The 18,359-nt window shown below is 47.0% G+C and overlaps 1 protein-coding gene across 9 annotated transcripts in view; it reads left to right on the top strand.

Moving 5' to 3' along the window:
• Positions 1 to 18,359, top strand: part of PLCD4 (phospholipase C delta 4) — a 32,790-nt gene that overhangs the window by 13,576 nt on the left and 855 nt on the right. For 3 of the 9 annotated variants that reach the window (XM_033230230.1, XM_033230236.1, XM_033230229.1), the window contains exons 5-15: positions 2,335 to 2,464; positions 3,194 to 3,425; positions 8,625 to 8,826; positions 10,782 to 10,926; positions 11,911 to 12,063; positions 13,668 to 13,859; positions 14,994 to 15,089; positions 15,213 to 15,369; positions 15,722 to 15,838; positions 16,077 to 16,249; positions 18,004 to 18,139. In XM_033230230.1, the coding sequence (XP_033086121.1) occupies positions 2,335 to 2,464; positions 3,194 to 3,425; positions 8,625 to 8,826; positions 10,782 to 10,926; positions 11,911 to 12,063; positions 13,668 to 13,859; positions 14,994 to 15,089; positions 15,213 to 15,369; positions 15,722 to 15,838; positions 16,077 to 16,249; positions 18,004 to 18,139 (1,733 nt within the window). Of the gene's footprint in view, positions 1 to 2,334; positions 2,465 to 3,193; positions 3,426 to 8,624; positions 8,827 to 10,781; positions 10,927 to 11,910; positions 12,064 to 13,667; positions 13,860 to 14,993; positions 15,090 to 15,212; positions 15,370 to 15,721; positions 15,839 to 16,076; positions 16,663 to 18,003; positions 18,140 to 18,359 lie in introns of those variants that run through there. The other 6 variants (XM_033230232.1, XM_033230238.1, XM_033230233.1 and 3 more) reach the window with 5 other exon arrangements.

Genomic DNA, 18,359 nt, shown 5'->3' with positions numbered 1-18,359 from the left:
TCACTCTGTCACCCAAGCTGGAGTGCAGTGGCACAATCTTGGCTCACTGCAGCCGTGACAGCCTGGGCTCAAGCAATCCTCCCACCTCAGCTTCCCAAGCAGCTGGGATTACAGGCATGTAATCCACCTGGCTAATTTTTTGTTTTGTTTTGTAGAGATGGGATTTTGCCACATTGCTCAGGCTAGTCTCTAACTCCTGGGCTCACATGATTCGCCCACCTCAGCCTCCCAAAGTGCTGGGATTACAGGTGTGAGCCATTGCACCTGACCCATAAAATAAACTTTAAAAATTAAATTAGCCAGGTGTGGCCAGTGCAGTAGCTCACACCTGTAATTAATCCAAGCACTTTGAGAAGCTGAGGCTGGTGGATCACCTGAGGCCAGGAGTTTGACACCAGCCTGGACAATGTGGTGAAACCCCACCTCTACAAAAAATACAAAAAAATTAGCTGGGCATGGTGACACATGTCTGCAATCCCAGCTACTCTGGAGGCTGAGGCACTAGAATCACTTGAACTGGAAAAGGTTGCAGGGAGCTGAGATGGTGCCACTGCACCCTAGCCTGGGTGACAGAGTAAGACTCTGTCTCCAAAAAATTTTTTTTCTTTAATTATAAAAGAATTTTTATTTCTTTATTTATAATAAACAAAGTAGCCAGGTGTGGTGGTGCACACCTATAGTCCCAGCTACTTGAGAGGCTGAGGTGGGAGGATCACTTTGGTCTGGGAGCTCAAGGCTGTAGTGAGCCATGATTACACCACTTTACTTCAGCCTGGGCAACAGAGCGAGACTCTGTCTAAAACAAACAAACAAACAAACAAAAACAGCCAGGTAAGGTGGTGGGTGCCTGTAATCTCAGCTACTCAGGAGACTGAGGCAGGATAATCTCTTGGACCCAGGAGATGTCAGTTGCAGTGACCAAGATCACCCTAGTGCACTCCAGCCTGGGTGACGAAGTGAGACTCTGTCTCAAAAAAAAAAAAAAAAAAAAGGCCAGGCGCGGTGGCTCAGGCCTGTAATCCCAGCACTTTGGGAGGCCGAGGTGGGCGGATCACAAGGTCAGGAGATCGAGACCATCCTGGCTAACACGGCGAAACCCCGTCTGTACTAAAAATACAAAAAATTAGCTGGGCGTGGTGGTGGCCACCTGTAGTCCCAGTTACTCAGGAGGCTGAGGCAGGAGAATGGCATGAACCCGGGAGGCGGAGCTTGCGGTGAGCAGAGATCGTGCCACTGCACTCCAGCCTGGGCGACAGAGTGAGACTTTGTCTCAAAAAAAAAAAAAAGGGTCAGGCACGGTGGCTCATGCCTGTAATCCCAGCACTCTGGGAGGCCAAGGTGGGCGGATCACAAGTTCAGGAGATCGAGACCATCCTGGCTAACACAGTGAAACCCCATCTCTACTAAAAATACAAAAAAAGGCTGGACGCAGTGGCTCACGCCTGTAATCCCAGCACTTTGGGAGACTGAGGTGGGAGGATCACGAGGTCAGGAGATCAAGACCATTCTGACTAACACTGTGAAACACCGTCAACACTGTGAGCTGAGATCACACCACTGCACTCCAGCCTGGGTGACAAAGCAAGATTCCATCTGAAAAAAAAAAAAAAATTAGCTGGTGTGGTGGTGGGCGCCTGTAGTCCCAACTACTCGGGAGGCTGAGGCAGGAGAATGACATGAACCTGGGAGGTGGAGGTAGCAGTGAGCTGAGATCACGCCACTGCACTCCAGCCTGGGCGACAGCGCAAGACTCCGTCTCAAAAACAAAAACAAAAACAAAAACGCCTAAAGGAATATGGACTTTTTTTGTTTTGAGATAGAATCTCACTCCATCACCCAGGCTGGAATGCAGTGGTGCGATCTCGGCTCCATGCAACCTCTGCCTCCCTGATTCAAGCGATTCTCATGTCTCAGCCTCCCTAGTAGCTGGAACAACAGGTGTGTGCCACCACACCCAGATACATTTTTTGTATTTTTAGTAGGGATGGGAGTTCACCATGTTGGCCAGGCTGGTCTTGAAACTCCTGACCTCATGTGATCCACCCACCTTGGCCTTCCAAAGTGCTGGGTTTACAGAAGTGAGCCATCGTGTCTGGCCAGAATATAGATGTCTTTCTGTAGGCAACAGGGAGGTCCCTGCAGGTGCCTGGGCCATACAGTGACAAAACAGATTGGTACTCTAGAGAGATTATTCTAGAAGCTGTGTGGAGAATGGATTGGCACCGGGGAGAGAGACTGGCAGGAAAGACGGGAGAGATGTAAGTGGATGAATGTGCACACACAACTCCACACACAAACAGACACATTAGTACTTTTGCCTTGACTCATACCTGGATGGCTGAGTGACTGGTTTCAACGTGGAGACAAAAATCAGGATGGTAAGATGAGTTTCCAAGAAGTTCAGCGGTTATTGCACCTAATGAATGTGGAAATGGACCAAGAATATGCCTTCAGTCTTTTTCAGGTGAGTCTGCGGGGAAGGATTTCCAACAGCCAACCAGGCCACATTTTCATTTGGCCAGAAGTCCTCTGACCCCAGTTCACAACACTCAATTGTCATATCTCTGCTATGTGCCCTAAGTGCCAGGCTCAATGCTCTAGGCTTAATGGGAAGTATAGGGGGTGATTCTTGCCTTTCAGTCTTGTTGAAAAGTCATAATTCTATGAAAGGTAAATAACAATATGTTATTATGTTGGACCTCAAGGACCTCTCTGTCCATGGCCAGAATTTCACAGGTGCCTAGAATAATGGAAAACCCCAGCTGGAATGTGAGTAAATAGGAGGAGGGATCTTCTGACCTTTTAGGGACCTTTGGGAGATTTAATTCTTTCTAGTTGAAAATTTTCTCTAGTAGCAAATGGTATGGCTAAACTTTTACTTCTTACCTACTGAAGTGATTTATTCTATGAACACTAAATGTTAGGAGTTCCGTGGGAGTTTTATGGAAGCATGTTTGGATCTATCTGTCTGTAAAACTGCTTTTACAGTGCAAGTCAAGGTCATAACATTTCCCGTTCTCCATGATGTGCTTATTTCACATTGCATGCTTATATCAAAACATCTAATTTACCATATGAATATATACACCTATGTACCCACAAACATTTAAAAAATTTTTTTAATTAAAATAAAAAGATCATAACATTTCCCATTAAAAGGTACATTCACTCTCCCCTAAACCCTCTCTTGCAGGCAGCAGACACGTCCCAGTCTGGGACTCTGGAAGGAGAAGAATTTGTACAGTTCTATAAGGCATTGACTAAACGTGCTGAGGTGCAAGAACTATTTGAAAGTTTTTCAGCTGATGGGCAGAAGCTGACTCTGCTGGAATTTTTGGATTTCCTCCGAGAGGAGCAGAAGGAGAGAGACTGCACCTCCGAGCTTGCTCTGGAACTCATTGACCGCTATGAACCTTCAGACAGTGGTAAGATGAATCAGGTGGAGGGGCACCAGACATAGGGGTTGGAGAGAGGGGCATGATTACAAGGTCCAGAGACAAGCAGCCATCTGCCTGAGTGAAGGTTGAGTCTATCCCTATCCTGATCCCTACCCAATCATCTCATTTAACCACTCCTCCCAAAGGAGGGCGGGCATTCCCTGTTCAGACAAGACAGAGATTTCCTCTGAGGTGCTACATCTCTCAGGAGGAAGAAGAGTCCATGGCTCCCCATTCCTCCATTATGCTCATGTTTCCTTTATTTTCAGGAAGTTCTTTCTGATACCAGCTTTGCTCTCACTGGAAACGGAAAACCCTTGATCCTCTTTCTTTGGCCTCTTCTGTAGTGCAAATGATTCCTTTTCCTCTGGTTCTTCTTTCATGGTTCCTGTTTGCTATTCCTTTAAATGCTGGCTCTCTGCCCTTTCCTGAGTTGTCTTCAGTTCAAGTGGTTCTTGAGTCTCTAAGCCCCTGAGCCAGAAAGCCAGTTAGCCCCTGGCTGGGGGAATAAGGAGGCCAGTTATTTAGCTTTTAACGAGTGCAGCTGAAATATACCCTCTTGGTCTTCAAAGTTTCTTCCTCTTGCCTCTTCAGTAGACTCATTTCCTGTCCTCCATTCCCTTCAGATTGTGAGAAATTTACATTAATAATAAATAATTTACAAGGAACTTTCACATTCCTCATTTCATTTAGTCCTTAGTACAACCTTGCAAGTCAACAGTAATCTTTATTGGTCCTTTATTACATATCCCATAATGTTCTAATATCTCTATGTATCTTTTCCTTTTTCTTTTCTTTTCTTTTTTTGTTTTGTTTTGTTTTGTTTTGTTTTGTTTTTTGAGACAGTTTTGCTCTTATTGCCCAGGCTGGAGTGCAATGGCATGATCTTGGTTCACCATAACCTCTGCCTCCCGGGTTCAAACAATTTTCCTGCCTCAGCCTTCTGAGTAGCTGGGATTACAAGCATGCATCGTCACACCCGGCTAATTTTGTATTTTTAGTAGAGGATAGGGTTTCACCATGTTGGTCAGGCTGGTCTCGAACTCCCGACCTTAGGTGATTCACCTGCCTCAGCCTCCCAAAATGCTGGGATTATAGACATGAGCCACTGCGCCTGGCATCTACCTTTTCTAATACAATGATCTGTTGAAATGGGTCCTGCTATTAAATCAGTTGTATAAAAGAGGAAAACTGAGGTTTAGAAAGATTCAGTGACTTGCTCAAAGCCAACATAATGAGAGAGGAACTGAGATTCAAACCCAGGTCATCTGACTCTTAGCCAGTGCCTCTCTTGAGAATGAGGGTAAGAGCTGGGATGAATGAGAGCTCGACAAGTGATCCAGGTATTCTGGGTCTAAACTCTTACTCCCTTTTATTCATTTATTCATTCATTCATTCATTCATTCACTACTTCAGTGAATGCTTATTGAGTTCCTATAATGTGTCAGGACCTATTCTAGGCACCGGAGATATATTAGTGCCTAGATCAGACAAGGACACTGCCCTCATAAAACTTAGAGTCACACAGAAAACATTACAATCAGTTATTTCAGATTTGTTTGGGTGTTCAGAATAGAGGTTGTAGTCTGAGTGCAGTGGCTCACACCTGTAATCCCAGCACTTTGGGAGGCCAAGACGAGCAGATAACCTGAGGCCAGGAGTTCGAGACCAGCCTGGCCAACATGGTGAAACTCTGTGTCTACTGAAAATACAAAAATTAGCCAGGCGTGTTGGTGCACACTTGTAATTCCATCTACTTGGGAGGCTGAGGCATGAAAATCGCTTGAACTTGGTAGGTGGAGGCAGTAGTAAGCCGAGATTACACCACTGCACTCCAGCCTGAGTGTCGTGGGCAGACTATGTCTCAGAAAGAAAAAAAAAAAAAAAAAAAGAATGGAGGTTCTAAAGCAATCATTTCAGAAAATGAAAGTGAAGAGAGTTGGCCGGGCGCGGTGGCTCAAGCCTGTAATCCCAGCACTTTGGGAGGCCGAGACGGGCGGATCACGAGGTCAGGAGATCGAGACCATCCTGGCTAACATGGTGAAACCCCGTCTCTACTAAAAAATACAAAAAACTAGCCAGGCGACATGGCGGGCGCCTGTAGTCCCAGCTGCTTGGGAGGCTGAGGCAGGAGAATGGCGTAAACCCAGGAGGCGGAGCTTGCAGTGAGCTGAGACCCGGCCACTGCACTCCAGCCTGGGCGGCAGAGCGAGACTCCGTCTCAAAAAAAAAAAAGAAAAAAAAAAAGAAAGTGAAGAGAGTTAAGAAAGGTTAAGAAATAGGATCTCTAGGCCAGGCGCTGTGGCTCACACTTGGAATCCCAGCACTTTGGGAGGCGGAGGCAGGAGGATCACCTGACGTCAGGAGTTCAAGAACAGCCTGGCCTACATGGTGAAACCCCGTCTCCACTAAAAACACAAAAAATTAGCTAGGTATTGTGGCAGGAGCCTGTAATCCCAGTTACTCAGGAGGTTGAGAGAGGAGAATCGCTTGAACCTGGGAGGCAGAGGTTGCAATGAGCCGAGATCATGCCACTGCATTCCAGCCTGGACGACAGACCAAGACTCTGTCTCAAAAAAAAAAAAAAAAAGAAGAAAAGAAAAAGAAAGAAAGACAGAGAGAGAGAAAAGAAAGAAAGAGAGAGAGAAAGAAAGAAAGAAAGACAGAGAGAGAGAAAAGAAAAGAAAGAAAGAGAGAGAGAAAGAAAGAAAGAAAGAAAGAAAGAAAGAAAGAAAGAAAGAAAGAAAGAAAGAAAGAAAGAAAGAAAAGAAAGGAAAGAAAGAAAGAAAGGAAGAAATAGGATCTTCTGTTCCCTGTGCAGAATCCAGTAAACATCAGTTACATTTCTTTCAACTTTCGACCCCCACCCCTCTTGGTATTTCCTTCCCTTGAACTTGGCAATCAGATACTACATCTGGCTACAGAGAGTAGTATCAGTCAAAAAACCTGGGCTCAGGTCTCCAATGTGCTTATTAACTGAGTAACTGTGAGCAAGTCACTTAATCTAACTAACTCAGTTTTCTCATTTGTAAAATAATTGATGACCAAATGAAATAATGCACATGAAAAGTATCTGACAACAGTAAATTTACCTGAGTGATTTATTACTGTCAAGAATGAAACTTTCTGGCTGGGCACAATGGCTCATGCCTGTAATCCCAGCACTTTGGGAGGCCAAGGCAGGTGGATCACTTAAGGTCAGGAGTTCGAGACCAGCCTGGCCAACATGGTGAAACCCCTTCTCTACTAAAAATATAAAAATTAGCCAGGTATGGTGGTGGGCACCTGTAATTTGAGCTACTCGGGTGCCTGAGGCAGGAGAATCGCTTGAACCTGGGAGGCGGAGGTTGCAGTGAGTGGAAATTGAACCATAGCACTCTAACCTGGGTGACAGAGCGCGAGACTCCGTCTCAAAAACAAATCAACCAACCAACAAACAAAAAAAATGAAACTTCCACCAGGTGTGGTAGCTCATGCCTATAATACAGGAGGCTGAGGCAGGAGGACTGCTTGAGTTCAGGAGTTCAAGACCAGCCTGGACAACATAGTGAGACCCCATCTCTAAAAAAAAAAAAAAAAATTAACCAGGCCTGGTGGCACATTCCTGTAGTCTCAGCTACTTGAGAGGCTGAGGTGAGAGGATTGCTTGAGCCCGGAGGTCAAGGCTGCAGTGAGTTGTGATTGTGCCACTGCATCCAGCCTGGGTGACGGAGTGAGACTCTGTCTCAAAAAAATAAAAGGAAACTTCCTGCCCAACTTCCTGTCCTTCTTCACAATCTCCAGGCCTTGTGAAACCTGGAGCAAGGAAGCTGGCCATGAGAGTCAGGTTGTTCCACCTTCCAGGTGAGCCTCCTTGTAGCAACATTATTCTCAGTGAGACTGAACAGCCCAGCGGTACAGGGCATGGCTCTGACACCTGGCGGCCTGGGTTCAAATCCCAGCTTCTACACTTAGTAATTATGAGACCTGGAGCAAGTTACCTAACCTCTCATGGCAGATTATATTACATCTACTTCATCATGTTAGTAGGAACATGAGTGAGATGCTGCATGGAATGCCCTGGGCATAGAGCCAGTGCTTAACAGTTGTTAAGTCATTGTTATTGTTGTTGTATAAAGCCCATACTGAGATTGGAAGGAGCTATGGAAGGAGTAACAGGGCCCTTTCCTCAATGGGAGTGTAGTCTAAGAGGATGTTGACAAATGCTCCTCAAAACATCATATGGGAACGTGGACAGTAAGAAGAAACCTTCAGGCCATAGTTAGTCACAGGTACACAGCCCAAGGAAGAAAATACAGGTAGCTTGGCCGTGTCACTAAGCCTTTGACTTTGATTCTCTCTGGGCCTCAGTTTCTCCATCTATAAAATTAGCCCTTTGCATGTTGTCCATTATAGTAACTGTGAACTCCATTTGGCTATTTAAAATTAAATTAACTAAAATCTAATAAAATTGAAAATTTAGTTCTTCAGTTACACAAGCCATATTTCAAGTGCTCAGTAGCCACATGTGGCTAGAGGCTACTATATATGACACTGCAGAATAAAACTTTTTCTCATTAGTACTGTAACATAAAAAAAGACCAAAAAAAGTAAAAAAAAAAAAAAAGACATTTATCTCATTATAGGAAGTTCTATTGGATAGCACTGGACTTGAATAATCTTAATGATTCCTTTTTTTTTTTTTTTTTTTTTTTTTTTTTTTGAGGCGGAGTCTCGCTCTGTTGCCCGGACTGGAGTGCAGTGGCCGGATCTCAGCTCACTGCAAGCTCCGCCTCCCGGTTTACGCCATTCTCCTGCCTCAGCCTCCCGAGTAGCTGGGACTACAGGCGCCCGCCACCTCGCCCGGCTAGTTTTTGTATTTTTAGTAGAGACGGGGTTTCACCGTGTTAGCCAGGATGGTCTCAATCTCCTGACCTCGTGATCCGCCCGTCTCGGCCTCCCAAAGTGCTGGGATTACAGGCTTGAGCCACCGCGCCCGGCCTAATGATTCCTTTTAACATTCTTTGACGGTGGGAATGATTGAAATGATACACACTAGGTGGGGCAAGTTTGGGATCTAAAGGCTGGGAATGGGTGCCATCTGAAAGGCAGGACTCTGGATGGAGTGGGAGGAAGGATGGTCTGTAGGTGTGCTGGGATGCTCCCATTCAGAGCTTCTTACCTAGTGTTCCCCTATCCACACTCCAGGCAAACTGCGGCATGTGCTGAGCATGGATGGCTTCCTCAGCTACCTCTGCTCTAAGGATGGAGACATCTTCAACCCAGACTGCCTCCCCATCTATCAGGATATGACTCAACCCCTGAACCACTACTTCATCTGCTCTTCTCATAACACCTACCTAGTGGGGGACCAGCTTTGTGGCCAGAGCAGCGTCGAGGGATATATACGGTGCAGTGGTGGTAGAGAAGGGGTCCAACTCATGAGAGGGACCGTGTAGAAAAGTGAGGGGAGCTGTCAGTGTCTAACAGATTGGGACAGTGTTGTGGGGGTTTAGGGGCTGAGGAGCCCTGGATACCAGAGACACTTGGCAGAGATATTGAAGATGGGTGGGAGAATGGTAATGAAACCCTATGGGTAAATGGAACTTCTCTTTCACAAGCTATGAAACTCTCCTGGAACTCAGAGGCCCTCACAGATTTATATTTAACAAATAAATAAACAGATTGTTAAATGGAAGGCAATAGAGAATAGGAGTTAAAAATATAGGTTCTGGGCCGGGCGTGGTGGCTCACGCCTGTAATCCCAGCACTTTGGGAGGCCGAGGCGGGCGAATCACAAGGTCAGGAGATCGAGACCACGGTGAAACCCGTCTCTATTAAAAATACAAAAAATTAGCCGGGCGCGGTGGCGGGTGCCTGTAGTCCCAGCTACTCAGGAGGCTGAGGCAGGAGAATGCCGTGAACCCGGGAGGCGGAGCTTGCAGTGAGCCAAGATTGCGTCACTGCACTCCAGCCTGGGCGACAGAGTGAGACTCCGCCTCAAAAAACAAACAAACAAAAAATATATAGGTTCCGGGTTGGGCACGGTGGCTCACGCCTGTAATCCCAGCACTTTGGGAGGCTGAGGTGGGTGGATCATGAGGTCAGGAGATTGAGACGATCCTGGCTAACATAGTGAAACCCTGTCTCTACAAAAAAAAGTACAAAAAATTACAGGTGGCGGGCACCTGTAGTCCCAGCTACTCGGGAGACTGAGGCAGGAGAATGGCGTGAACCCGGGAGGTGGAGCTTGCAGTGAGCCGAGATCGCATCACTGCACTCCACCCTGGGCAACAGAGCGAGACTCCGTCTCAAAAAATAAATAAATAAATAAATAAATAAATAAATATATGTATAGATCTAGGTTCTGGAGTCAGACCATCTGAAATTATATCTTTCAGATATAATATATAAATATAAATCAGATATAATTTCTAGCTCTTTCACTTGGTACTCTGGGGCTAAGTATTTAACCTCTATGCCTCAGTCTCCCCATCTATGAAACAGGGATGGTAACAGTGCCTATTCTGTCTGGGTTGTTGTGAAGAGATAATCCATATGTCAATAGCTAATAAGCAGTTGCTGATTTTATGGTGACTAATCATGGATTAGATTGAATAGTCAAGATATCTTTGTATTACCAGCAACTGAACTAGTAGCTTCAAGGGATACAAGGATGAGTGGAACATATAGTTTCCACCTTAGGAAGTCTAGCTGAGAAATTAAGGTGTAAATTTACTGACAGTTTGAATAACCAGGGTGTTGTATAGGGATATAAAGCCAGAACACCTTGGCTTATGCCTGTAATTCCAGCACTTTGGGAGACCGAGGCGGGGAGATCACTTGAGCCCAGGAGTTCGAGACCAGGCTGGGCAACATAGTGAGAGCCCGTCTCTACAAAAAATACAAAAATTAGCCAGGCATGGTGATGTGTGCCTGTAGTATCAGCTACTTGGGAGGCTGACGTGGGAGGATCGCTTGAGCCTGAGAGGTCAAGGCTGCAGTGAGCCATGATCGCACCACTGCACTCTAGCCTGGGTGACAGATTTAGACCCTGTCTCAAAAAAATAAAAGTAAATATAAATAAATAAGTAAAACCAGAACACCAGAAGCATCATGAGCCAATGTGTGATAGATTGCTATGGAAGGACTGTGAGTCGGGTGGGCTGAAGTATGGGTGGAGATCAGCGTGAGCTTGCAGCAGTGTCCCCATGGATGGAGAAGGCTCTATGCAGATGTAGCTTGAAGGGGTCTGGATGGGTAAGTGCTGGTGAGCGCTGTTCTCTCCAGAGTGGGGAGACAGTCCCTAGGTAGAAGATCCGATATTGACCTCTCCTATCTCTTGGGGGGATGGGGTTCTTTCAGGGCCCTGAAGCGGGGGTGCCGCTGCGTGGAGGTGGATGTATGGGATGGACCTAGTGGGGAACCTGTCGTTTACCACGGACACACCCTGACCTCCCGCATCCTGTTCAAAGATGTCGTGGCCACAGTAGCACAGTATGCCTTCCAGGTAGTAGCCCCAGAATGGGGACACTGGTGAGGCCAGAAGGTCTGAGGGAAGAGCGACTGGCTCTGGGTCTGGGGAGGGTGGAGGAGTGCAGGGGAAGTTCCAGCAAGAGAGGATTTAACTGTAAAGCATCAGGCAAATACTAAAGGCTGATTATGAATAAGTGTTGGACGTGTTACTAATAATTCATAGTTATGGAGGTAATTACTTATGGTTAGAAACTATTACTTCTTCAGGCCAGGCATGGTGGCTCACACCTGTAATCCCAGCACTTTGGGAGGCCGAGGCGGGTGGATCACCTGAGGTTGGGAGTTTGAGACTAACCTGACCAACATGGAGAAACCCTGTCTCTATTAAAAATAGAAAAACAGAAAATTAGCTGGGCATGGTAGCACATGCCTATAATCCCAGCTACTTGGGGGGCTAAAGCAGGAGAATCCTTTGAACCCAGGAGGCGGAGGTTGCAGTGAGCTGAGATCACACCAGTGCACTCCAACCTGGGCAACAAGAGCTAAACTCCATCTCAAAAAAAAAAAAAAAGATTACTTCTAACAAGTTCTATCACCCTTCTGGAAGAAGTGGATAGGAAACACAGAGATAGTGGTAAGTAGGGCTCAAGAACAACGGGAATCTGGAGGATGAAAGCATGAGAGTGCAACATGAACACATAACCAGGGAATGTGGCCTGGCCTTCCCACTCAGAGCCTGAAAACTCAAAGGTCCCAGAGGGGCCTGGGTCAGACTTGGCACAGGTATGAGATTTAGGATCCCAAGATGTGAATGTGTCTTTAGCTGTGGGCAGTGTCTCAGGCATGGGCCTCAGACCCAGCAAGATCTCACTGAATCCTATAATGGAGTTGGAAGAGTTTAGCGATCAGGATACTCATTTGAGTGAGTAAGTAGGGAGGCCTAGGAAGCAGGTACTTGAAGAAGTAGGTTGCAGTGCTTTAGAACTCTGAATCCACTGTTTCCTCCCCTCACCACCAGACGTCAGACTACCCAGTCATCTTGTCCCTGGAAACCCACTGCAGCTGGGAGCAGCAACAGACCATGGCCCGCCATCTGACTGAGATCCTGGGGGAGCAGCTGCTGAGCACCACCTTGGATGGGGTGCTGCCCACTCAGCTGCCCTCACCTGAGGTAGGGACACTGTTCCTCCAGCCCAGACTCTGCTGTGGCTTCCGGATTCCTCCACCTGGGCTCCTTCCTCTAGGCCCTCTTTGTTCCCTTCTTTCTATCCTCGGATGGACCACCTTGCTCTTTAATGTCCTTGAAGATAATTTTAACTTAAAATCTAATTGAACACAGAATTCTATTTATAGTTCTCTAAGTTTTAAATCAACAATTTACATTATTTTTTTCTCAGTGGAAGTATCTTGATTTTTTTCCTTGTAGTTCATAGTTGTGGACTATACAAAACATATAAAGGGAAATCTCCCCTCCTATCATAATCCCAACCTCTCCCATAACAAGCAGCTATCGACAGACTTTTTTTTTTTTTTTTTTTTTTTGAGACGGAGTCTGGCTCTGTCGCCCAGGCTGGAGTGCGATGGCCGAATCTCAGCTCACTGCAAGCTCCGCCTCCCAGGTTCACGCCATTCTCCTGCCTCCGCCTCCCAAGTAGCTGGGACTACAGGCACCCGCCTCGTCGCCCGGCTAGTTTTTTGTATTTTTAGTAGAGACGGGGTTTCACCGTATTAGCCAGGATGGTCTCGATCTCCTGACCTTGTGATCCGCCCGTCTCGGCCTCCCAAAGTGCTGGGATTACAGGCTTGAGCCACCGTGCTTTTTTTGAGACAGAGTTTCGCGCGTCGCCCAGGCTGGAGTGCAATGGCGTGATCTCGGCTCACTGCAACCTCCGCCTCCTGGCTTCAAGTGATTCTCCTGCCTCAGCCTCCTGAGTAGCTGGGATTACAGGCGTGCACCACCACACCTGGTTAATTTTTGTATTTTAGTAGAGATGAGGTTTCACTATGTTAGCCAGGCTGGTCTCGAATCCCTGACCTCACGTGATCCACCCTCCTCAGCCTCACAAATTACAGGCCTGAGCTACTGCGCCTGGCCCTGAGTTTTCAAGTCATGTTTCTAAAGGCTTTCCCACAGTAAGATTATTCAGGCCAGGTGTGGTGGCTCACGCCTCTAATCCCAGCACTTTGGGAGGCCGAGGCAGGTGGATCATGAAGTCAGGTGTTCGAGTCCAGCCTGGCCAACATAGTGAAAACCTGTCTTTACTAAAAATACAAAAAGTTAGCTGGGCATGCTGGTGGGTGCCTGTAATCCCAGCTACTCGGGAGACTGAGGCAGGAGAATCACTTGAACATGGGAGGTGGAGGTTGCAGTGAGCTGAGACTGTGCCACTGCACTCCAGCCCAGGCGACAGTGGGAGACTCCGTCAAAAAAAAAAAAAAGAAAAAAAAGATTATTAAAAAAGATTCCCTATTTTCTTATGGTATTCTTATGTTCTTCATATTGACATGTAAATCTCTAATCTATAAGGAGTATTTACTGTATCAAATGTGTGGCAGGAGGCCACATATATTATTTTCCATATAGATAGAGATGTTAAAAGTTTGCTTAACAATATGGGAATTCCAATTGTATGTATCAAGCAGCTGATCTCTTCCCTCAGGAACTTCCGACCACTCACTCACTTCCTCTGCCTTTGAGAACAATGAGGCTGGCATGATTCCCAGGAGTACCCGAGAGCAGACAGGTAGACAGGCCCCTTCATTTTTGTCCCCTAGGAGCTTCGGAGGAAGATCCTGGTGAAGGGGAAGAAGTTAACACTTGAGGAAGACCTGGAATATGAGGAAGAGGAAGTAGAGCCTGAGCTGGAGGGTGAGCATGAGTCAGAATTGGCGCTGGAGTCCCAGTTTGAGACTGAGCCTGAGCCTGAGCCTCAGGAGCAGAACCTTCAGATTAAGGACAAAAAGAAGGTAAGCCAGGAGTGGTCTTTCTGCTTTGGTATTTAGTCAGCTTGCACAAGCTGAGGGCCTGTTCGTGAAGACTGGAGCTGTGCAAGGTGCAGGGCCAAGGAGCAATGACCCTTTCTCCCAATGAAGGAGATTTAAGAATGCATATATGGCATCTTATATGCCATATATTATTTAATGTTATATTATATATAACATTATATTATATATAATAATAATATATATATTATATACTGCCATATATAGGTATGTTGCAGTGGCTTTCCAACTTCTTTGGGCCACAACATCTTTTAATTTTTTTTATTAAAGAAATCTTATACAAAACAGATAAATGCAGAACCATCCTAGTTGAAGCACCCATTCGGCTCTCTCCTGGGTGCCCTAGTGACTCCTAAGACATTTTTGTACTTCTTGGTCTTCTTAAAGGCCAGCTTGAAAACCAGTAATGAGGGGATGTGTGTCTGTATGTGTAACATTATTATATTGGGTAAGTAGGGGTTACTGGAATGATTGCTGTGACCTCAACCAAAGTGGGCACAGAGAAAGCTTCTTGGAAAGGGTTTTAGGAAGGACCAGCAGTAGCCAGAGCAGGAAGGAGCGCGCTTTGAGGTGGGGAAGCTGAAGGCTCTGAGAAGGCTATGCTAGAGTGGTCCATCTCCCTATGGGGAAGGGAGGCAGAGGGAGAAGGGATGCCACTGGTGGGGCCTCCAAGATCCTGGTTTGAAGTCTGCCTTTCTCTCTCTTATGCATTTGTGTGGCTCATTCAGCTGACTGACTCCTAGCTTATCCTGTGCTTTCTGGGGCTGTGGTGTCTAACCTGCTGCCATGTCCAGGGATGGAAATGGGAATTCAGGAGACAAATCCAAAGATATAACTCTGGGACTCTCACATCCTTCCAGGTGTGACTTCCATGACCATTTGCATACCTTGACATATCTGTCTGGATTCATGTACATTTTGACCAAAGATTATTGTTCCTTTGTTTTAAATGAGAGGGAGGGAGGATAATGCCTGTTTAAAAATAATAAATTTAAAACCTCTTACCCAGGACGTAACATAGAGCAAACACAAGCCCAGAGGCTGACACTGATCCCAGCAGTACATGCAGACCGCCTTTATTCCCATTCCCACCCCCAGGTTGTGACGTGTCCACTGTTTTGTCCGTCTATCTGTTGTCAGATTGTGACCCAGGCTCCTATTTCCAAGCCTGAGTTCCTTCTCTTGTCCCAGCAGGTGAGGCAGGAGGGAGAATACACCAGGGAGGCAGTGGGCAGAGGTTTAGGTTGAATGGCCATTAGTTTCTTCTCTCTCAGACTGCTGAGGGTTCAATTCCATCTTCTTTTACACCTTTTCCAGAAATCCAAGAACATCTTGTGTCCAGCCCTCTCTTCCCTGGTTATCTACTTGAAGTCTGTCTCATTCCGCAGCTTCACACATTCAAAGGAGCACTACCACTTCTATGAGATATCATCTTTCTCTGAAACCAAGGCCAAGCGCCTCATCAAGGAGGCTGGTCAGGACCAAAATGGAGGGATGGGGAGGGAAGTGGGATGGATAGGTTCAGGCCCGAAGGACTGGCAGGTAAGTCCCAAGAAAAAAGACAAGGTATCTAAGGAGGGATGAAGGAATTCAGAAACTCCTCAGAACAGGCATGGGTACAGGAGTTATAAATAGTGGCTCAAGGGTCTAGAGGCAGGAAAGCTGGGGAAAATGGTCTGGATGGAACAGAATAGAGAGGCATAGTGAAACTTTCTGGAGCCAGCTTCAGATGCTGGAGAGAAGGGTGAAGGGTAGGCAGGGTCTTGAGACTAGGGAAGTGGGAGATTCCACCCCACTTCCATCTCCCTCTCTATACCCTTTTACAGGCAATGAGTTTGTGCAGCACAATACTTGGCAGTTAAGCCGTGTGTATCCCAGCGGCCTGAGGACAGACTCTTCCAACTACAACCCCCAGGAACTCTGGAATGCAGGCTGCCAGATGGGTGAGGCGGCAGCAGGAACTGGGAAGAGGGAGTGGAGGAGCAGTAGGTGGGAAATAAGTTCTCTAGTGACAGTAGGGTTGGGGAATGCTCAAGAAAATCGCTAGGCTGAGAAGTGCTATCAGTGGAGGTATTACCAGCAGGTACCATGTACCCAATACCTATCTTCTTAACTCCCTGAAAGAGGGGCTGGAAGGCCTCCATGGTGAATCTTGCTCTTCTTTTCTCCTGGGGCCCTTAGTGGCCATGAATATGCAGACTGCAGGGCTTGAAATGGACATCTGTGATGGGCATTTCCGCCAGAATGGCGGCTGTGGCTATGTGCTGAAGCCAGACTTCCTGCGTGATAACCAAAGTTCCTTCCACCCCGAGAGACCCATCAGCCCTTTCAAGGCCCAGACTCTCTTAATCCAGGTACAATGGAAATAAACTGTTGGGAAGAAACTGAGATAACTGGGATAGAAGTGAGGAAAGAGGTGGCTAGGCCTGACAGGAATATTAACTGTCTAGTTTTAGCTTTTGGAGCCAGCTGCCTAGCTTCAAACCACAACTTCCTAATTGGGTAATGTTGGGCAAGTTCCTTAACCTCTCCATACCTCAGTCTGCTCACCTGCAAAATGGGGGTAACACTACCACCTGCCTGACAGGGTTATAAGGAGTATAGCTGTTAATACGAAGTTCTTACAACTCCTGGTACACAGGAAGTGCTATAAAAGAGGCTGATTGGGAACGATAGCTTACACCTGTAATCTCAGCGCTTTGGAGGCCAAGGCAGGAGGATTGCTTGAGCCCAGGAGTTTGAGACCAGCCTGGACAAATAGTGAGACCCCCGTCTCTACAAAAAATTTAAAAATTAGCCTGGCACATGACTATAGTCCTGGCTACTTAGGAGACTAAGGCTGGAGGGTCACTTGAGCCCAGGAGTTGGAGGTTGTAGTGAGTGATGGCCACCCCACTGCATTCCAGCTTGGGCAAGAGTGTCATCGTGTCTCTTTGAAAAAAAAAAAAAAAAGAGGCTGCTGTCATTAGCATGCCTACTTTCTTTCTTTTTTTTTTTTTTTTTGAGACGGAGTCTTGCTCTGTCGCCGGGGCTGGAGTGCAGTGGCCGGATCTCAGCTCACTGCAAGCTCCGCCTCCCGGGTTCACGCCATTCTCCTGCCTCAGCCTCCCGAGTAGCTGGGACTACAGACGCCCGGCACCTCGCCCGGCTAGTTTTTTGTATTTTTTAGTAGAGACGGGGTTCCACAGTGTTCGCCAGGATGGTCTCGATCTCCTGACCTCGTGATCCGCCCGTCTCGGCCTCCCAAAGTGCTGGGATTACAGGCTTGAGCCACCGCGCCCGGCCAGCATGCCTACTTTCAAACTGTTGAATTTCTACCTGGATCCATTTTATTTTATTTATTTATTTATTCTGAGACAGAGTCTTGCTCTGCTGCCTAGGCCGGAGTGCAGTGGCATGATCTTGGCTCACTGCAACCTCCGCCTCCTCGGTTCAAGCAATTCTCCCATCTGAGCCTTCCGAGTAGTTGGGACTACAGGCGCCCGCCACCACGCCTTGGTTATTTTTGTATTTTTAGCAGAGATAGGATTTCACCATGTTGCCCAGGCTGGTCTCCTGATTTCAAGTGATCCACCCACCTTGGCCTCCCGAAGTGTTAGGATTACAGGTGTGAGCCACTGCACCTGGCCCTTGGATGCATTTTAAATTGCAGATAGAGGCCGGGCGCGGTGGCTCAAGCCTGTAATCCCAGCACTTTGGGAGGCCGAGACGGGCGGATCACGAGGTCAGGAGATCGAGACCATCCTGGCTAACACGGTGAAACCCCGTCTCTACTAAAATATACAAAAAATTAGCCGGGCGAGATGGAGGGCGCCTGTAGTCCCAGCTACTCGGGAGGCTGAGGCGAGAGAATGGCGTAAACCCGGGAGGCGGAGCTTGCAGTGAGCTGAGATCCGGCCACTGCACTCCAGCCTGGGTGACAGAGCGAGACTCCGTCTCAAAAAAAAAAAAAAAAAAAAAAAAAAAAATAATTGCAGATAGAATACTAGAAGAAAATATATTACCCATGGAGGATGTGCTGCAAACCAAAAAGCTTCTCCTCCCCTGGGATTGGGAGTAGGGTCAGGTGGGGCTGGGCTGAGCAGGAACTTGTGAGCCCTCGTTACAGGTGATCAGTGGTCAGCAACTCCCCAAACTCAACAAGACCAAAGAGGGGTCCATTGTGGATCCACTGGTGAAAGTGCAGATCTTTGGTGTCCGTCTAGACACAGCACGGCAGGAGACCAACTATGTGGAGAACAATGGTGAGAAACTGGCAGTGCTGGGGAAGTGGGGGTAGGAGCATGATTAGTTTTCCTTCTAGTCTGCCTTCCATTAAGTATAGTCTCTGTTATTGCATGTCCCTACATGGGAGGCAGTGTGGAACAGTACAAAGAATCCTGGCTCTTTACTTAAAAGCTCCAGTGACCTGGGCAAATTACTTGCTTACTCTGAGCCTTCTTCCTCACCTATAAAATGCTGATT

Source organism: Trachypithecus francoisi, unplaced genomic scaffold (assembly GCF_009764315.1).
Source record: "Trachypithecus francoisi isolate TF-2019V2 unplaced genomic scaffold, Tfra_2.0 Lachesis_group13, whole genome shotgun sequence".
In the NCBI taxonomy this organism is placed as follows: Eukaryota; Metazoa; Chordata; class Mammalia; order Primates; family Cercopithecidae; genus Trachypithecus; species Trachypithecus francoisi.
Note: the sequence above shows the minus strand (reverse complement) of the source record. Positions and strands in the feature narration are given on the sequence as shown.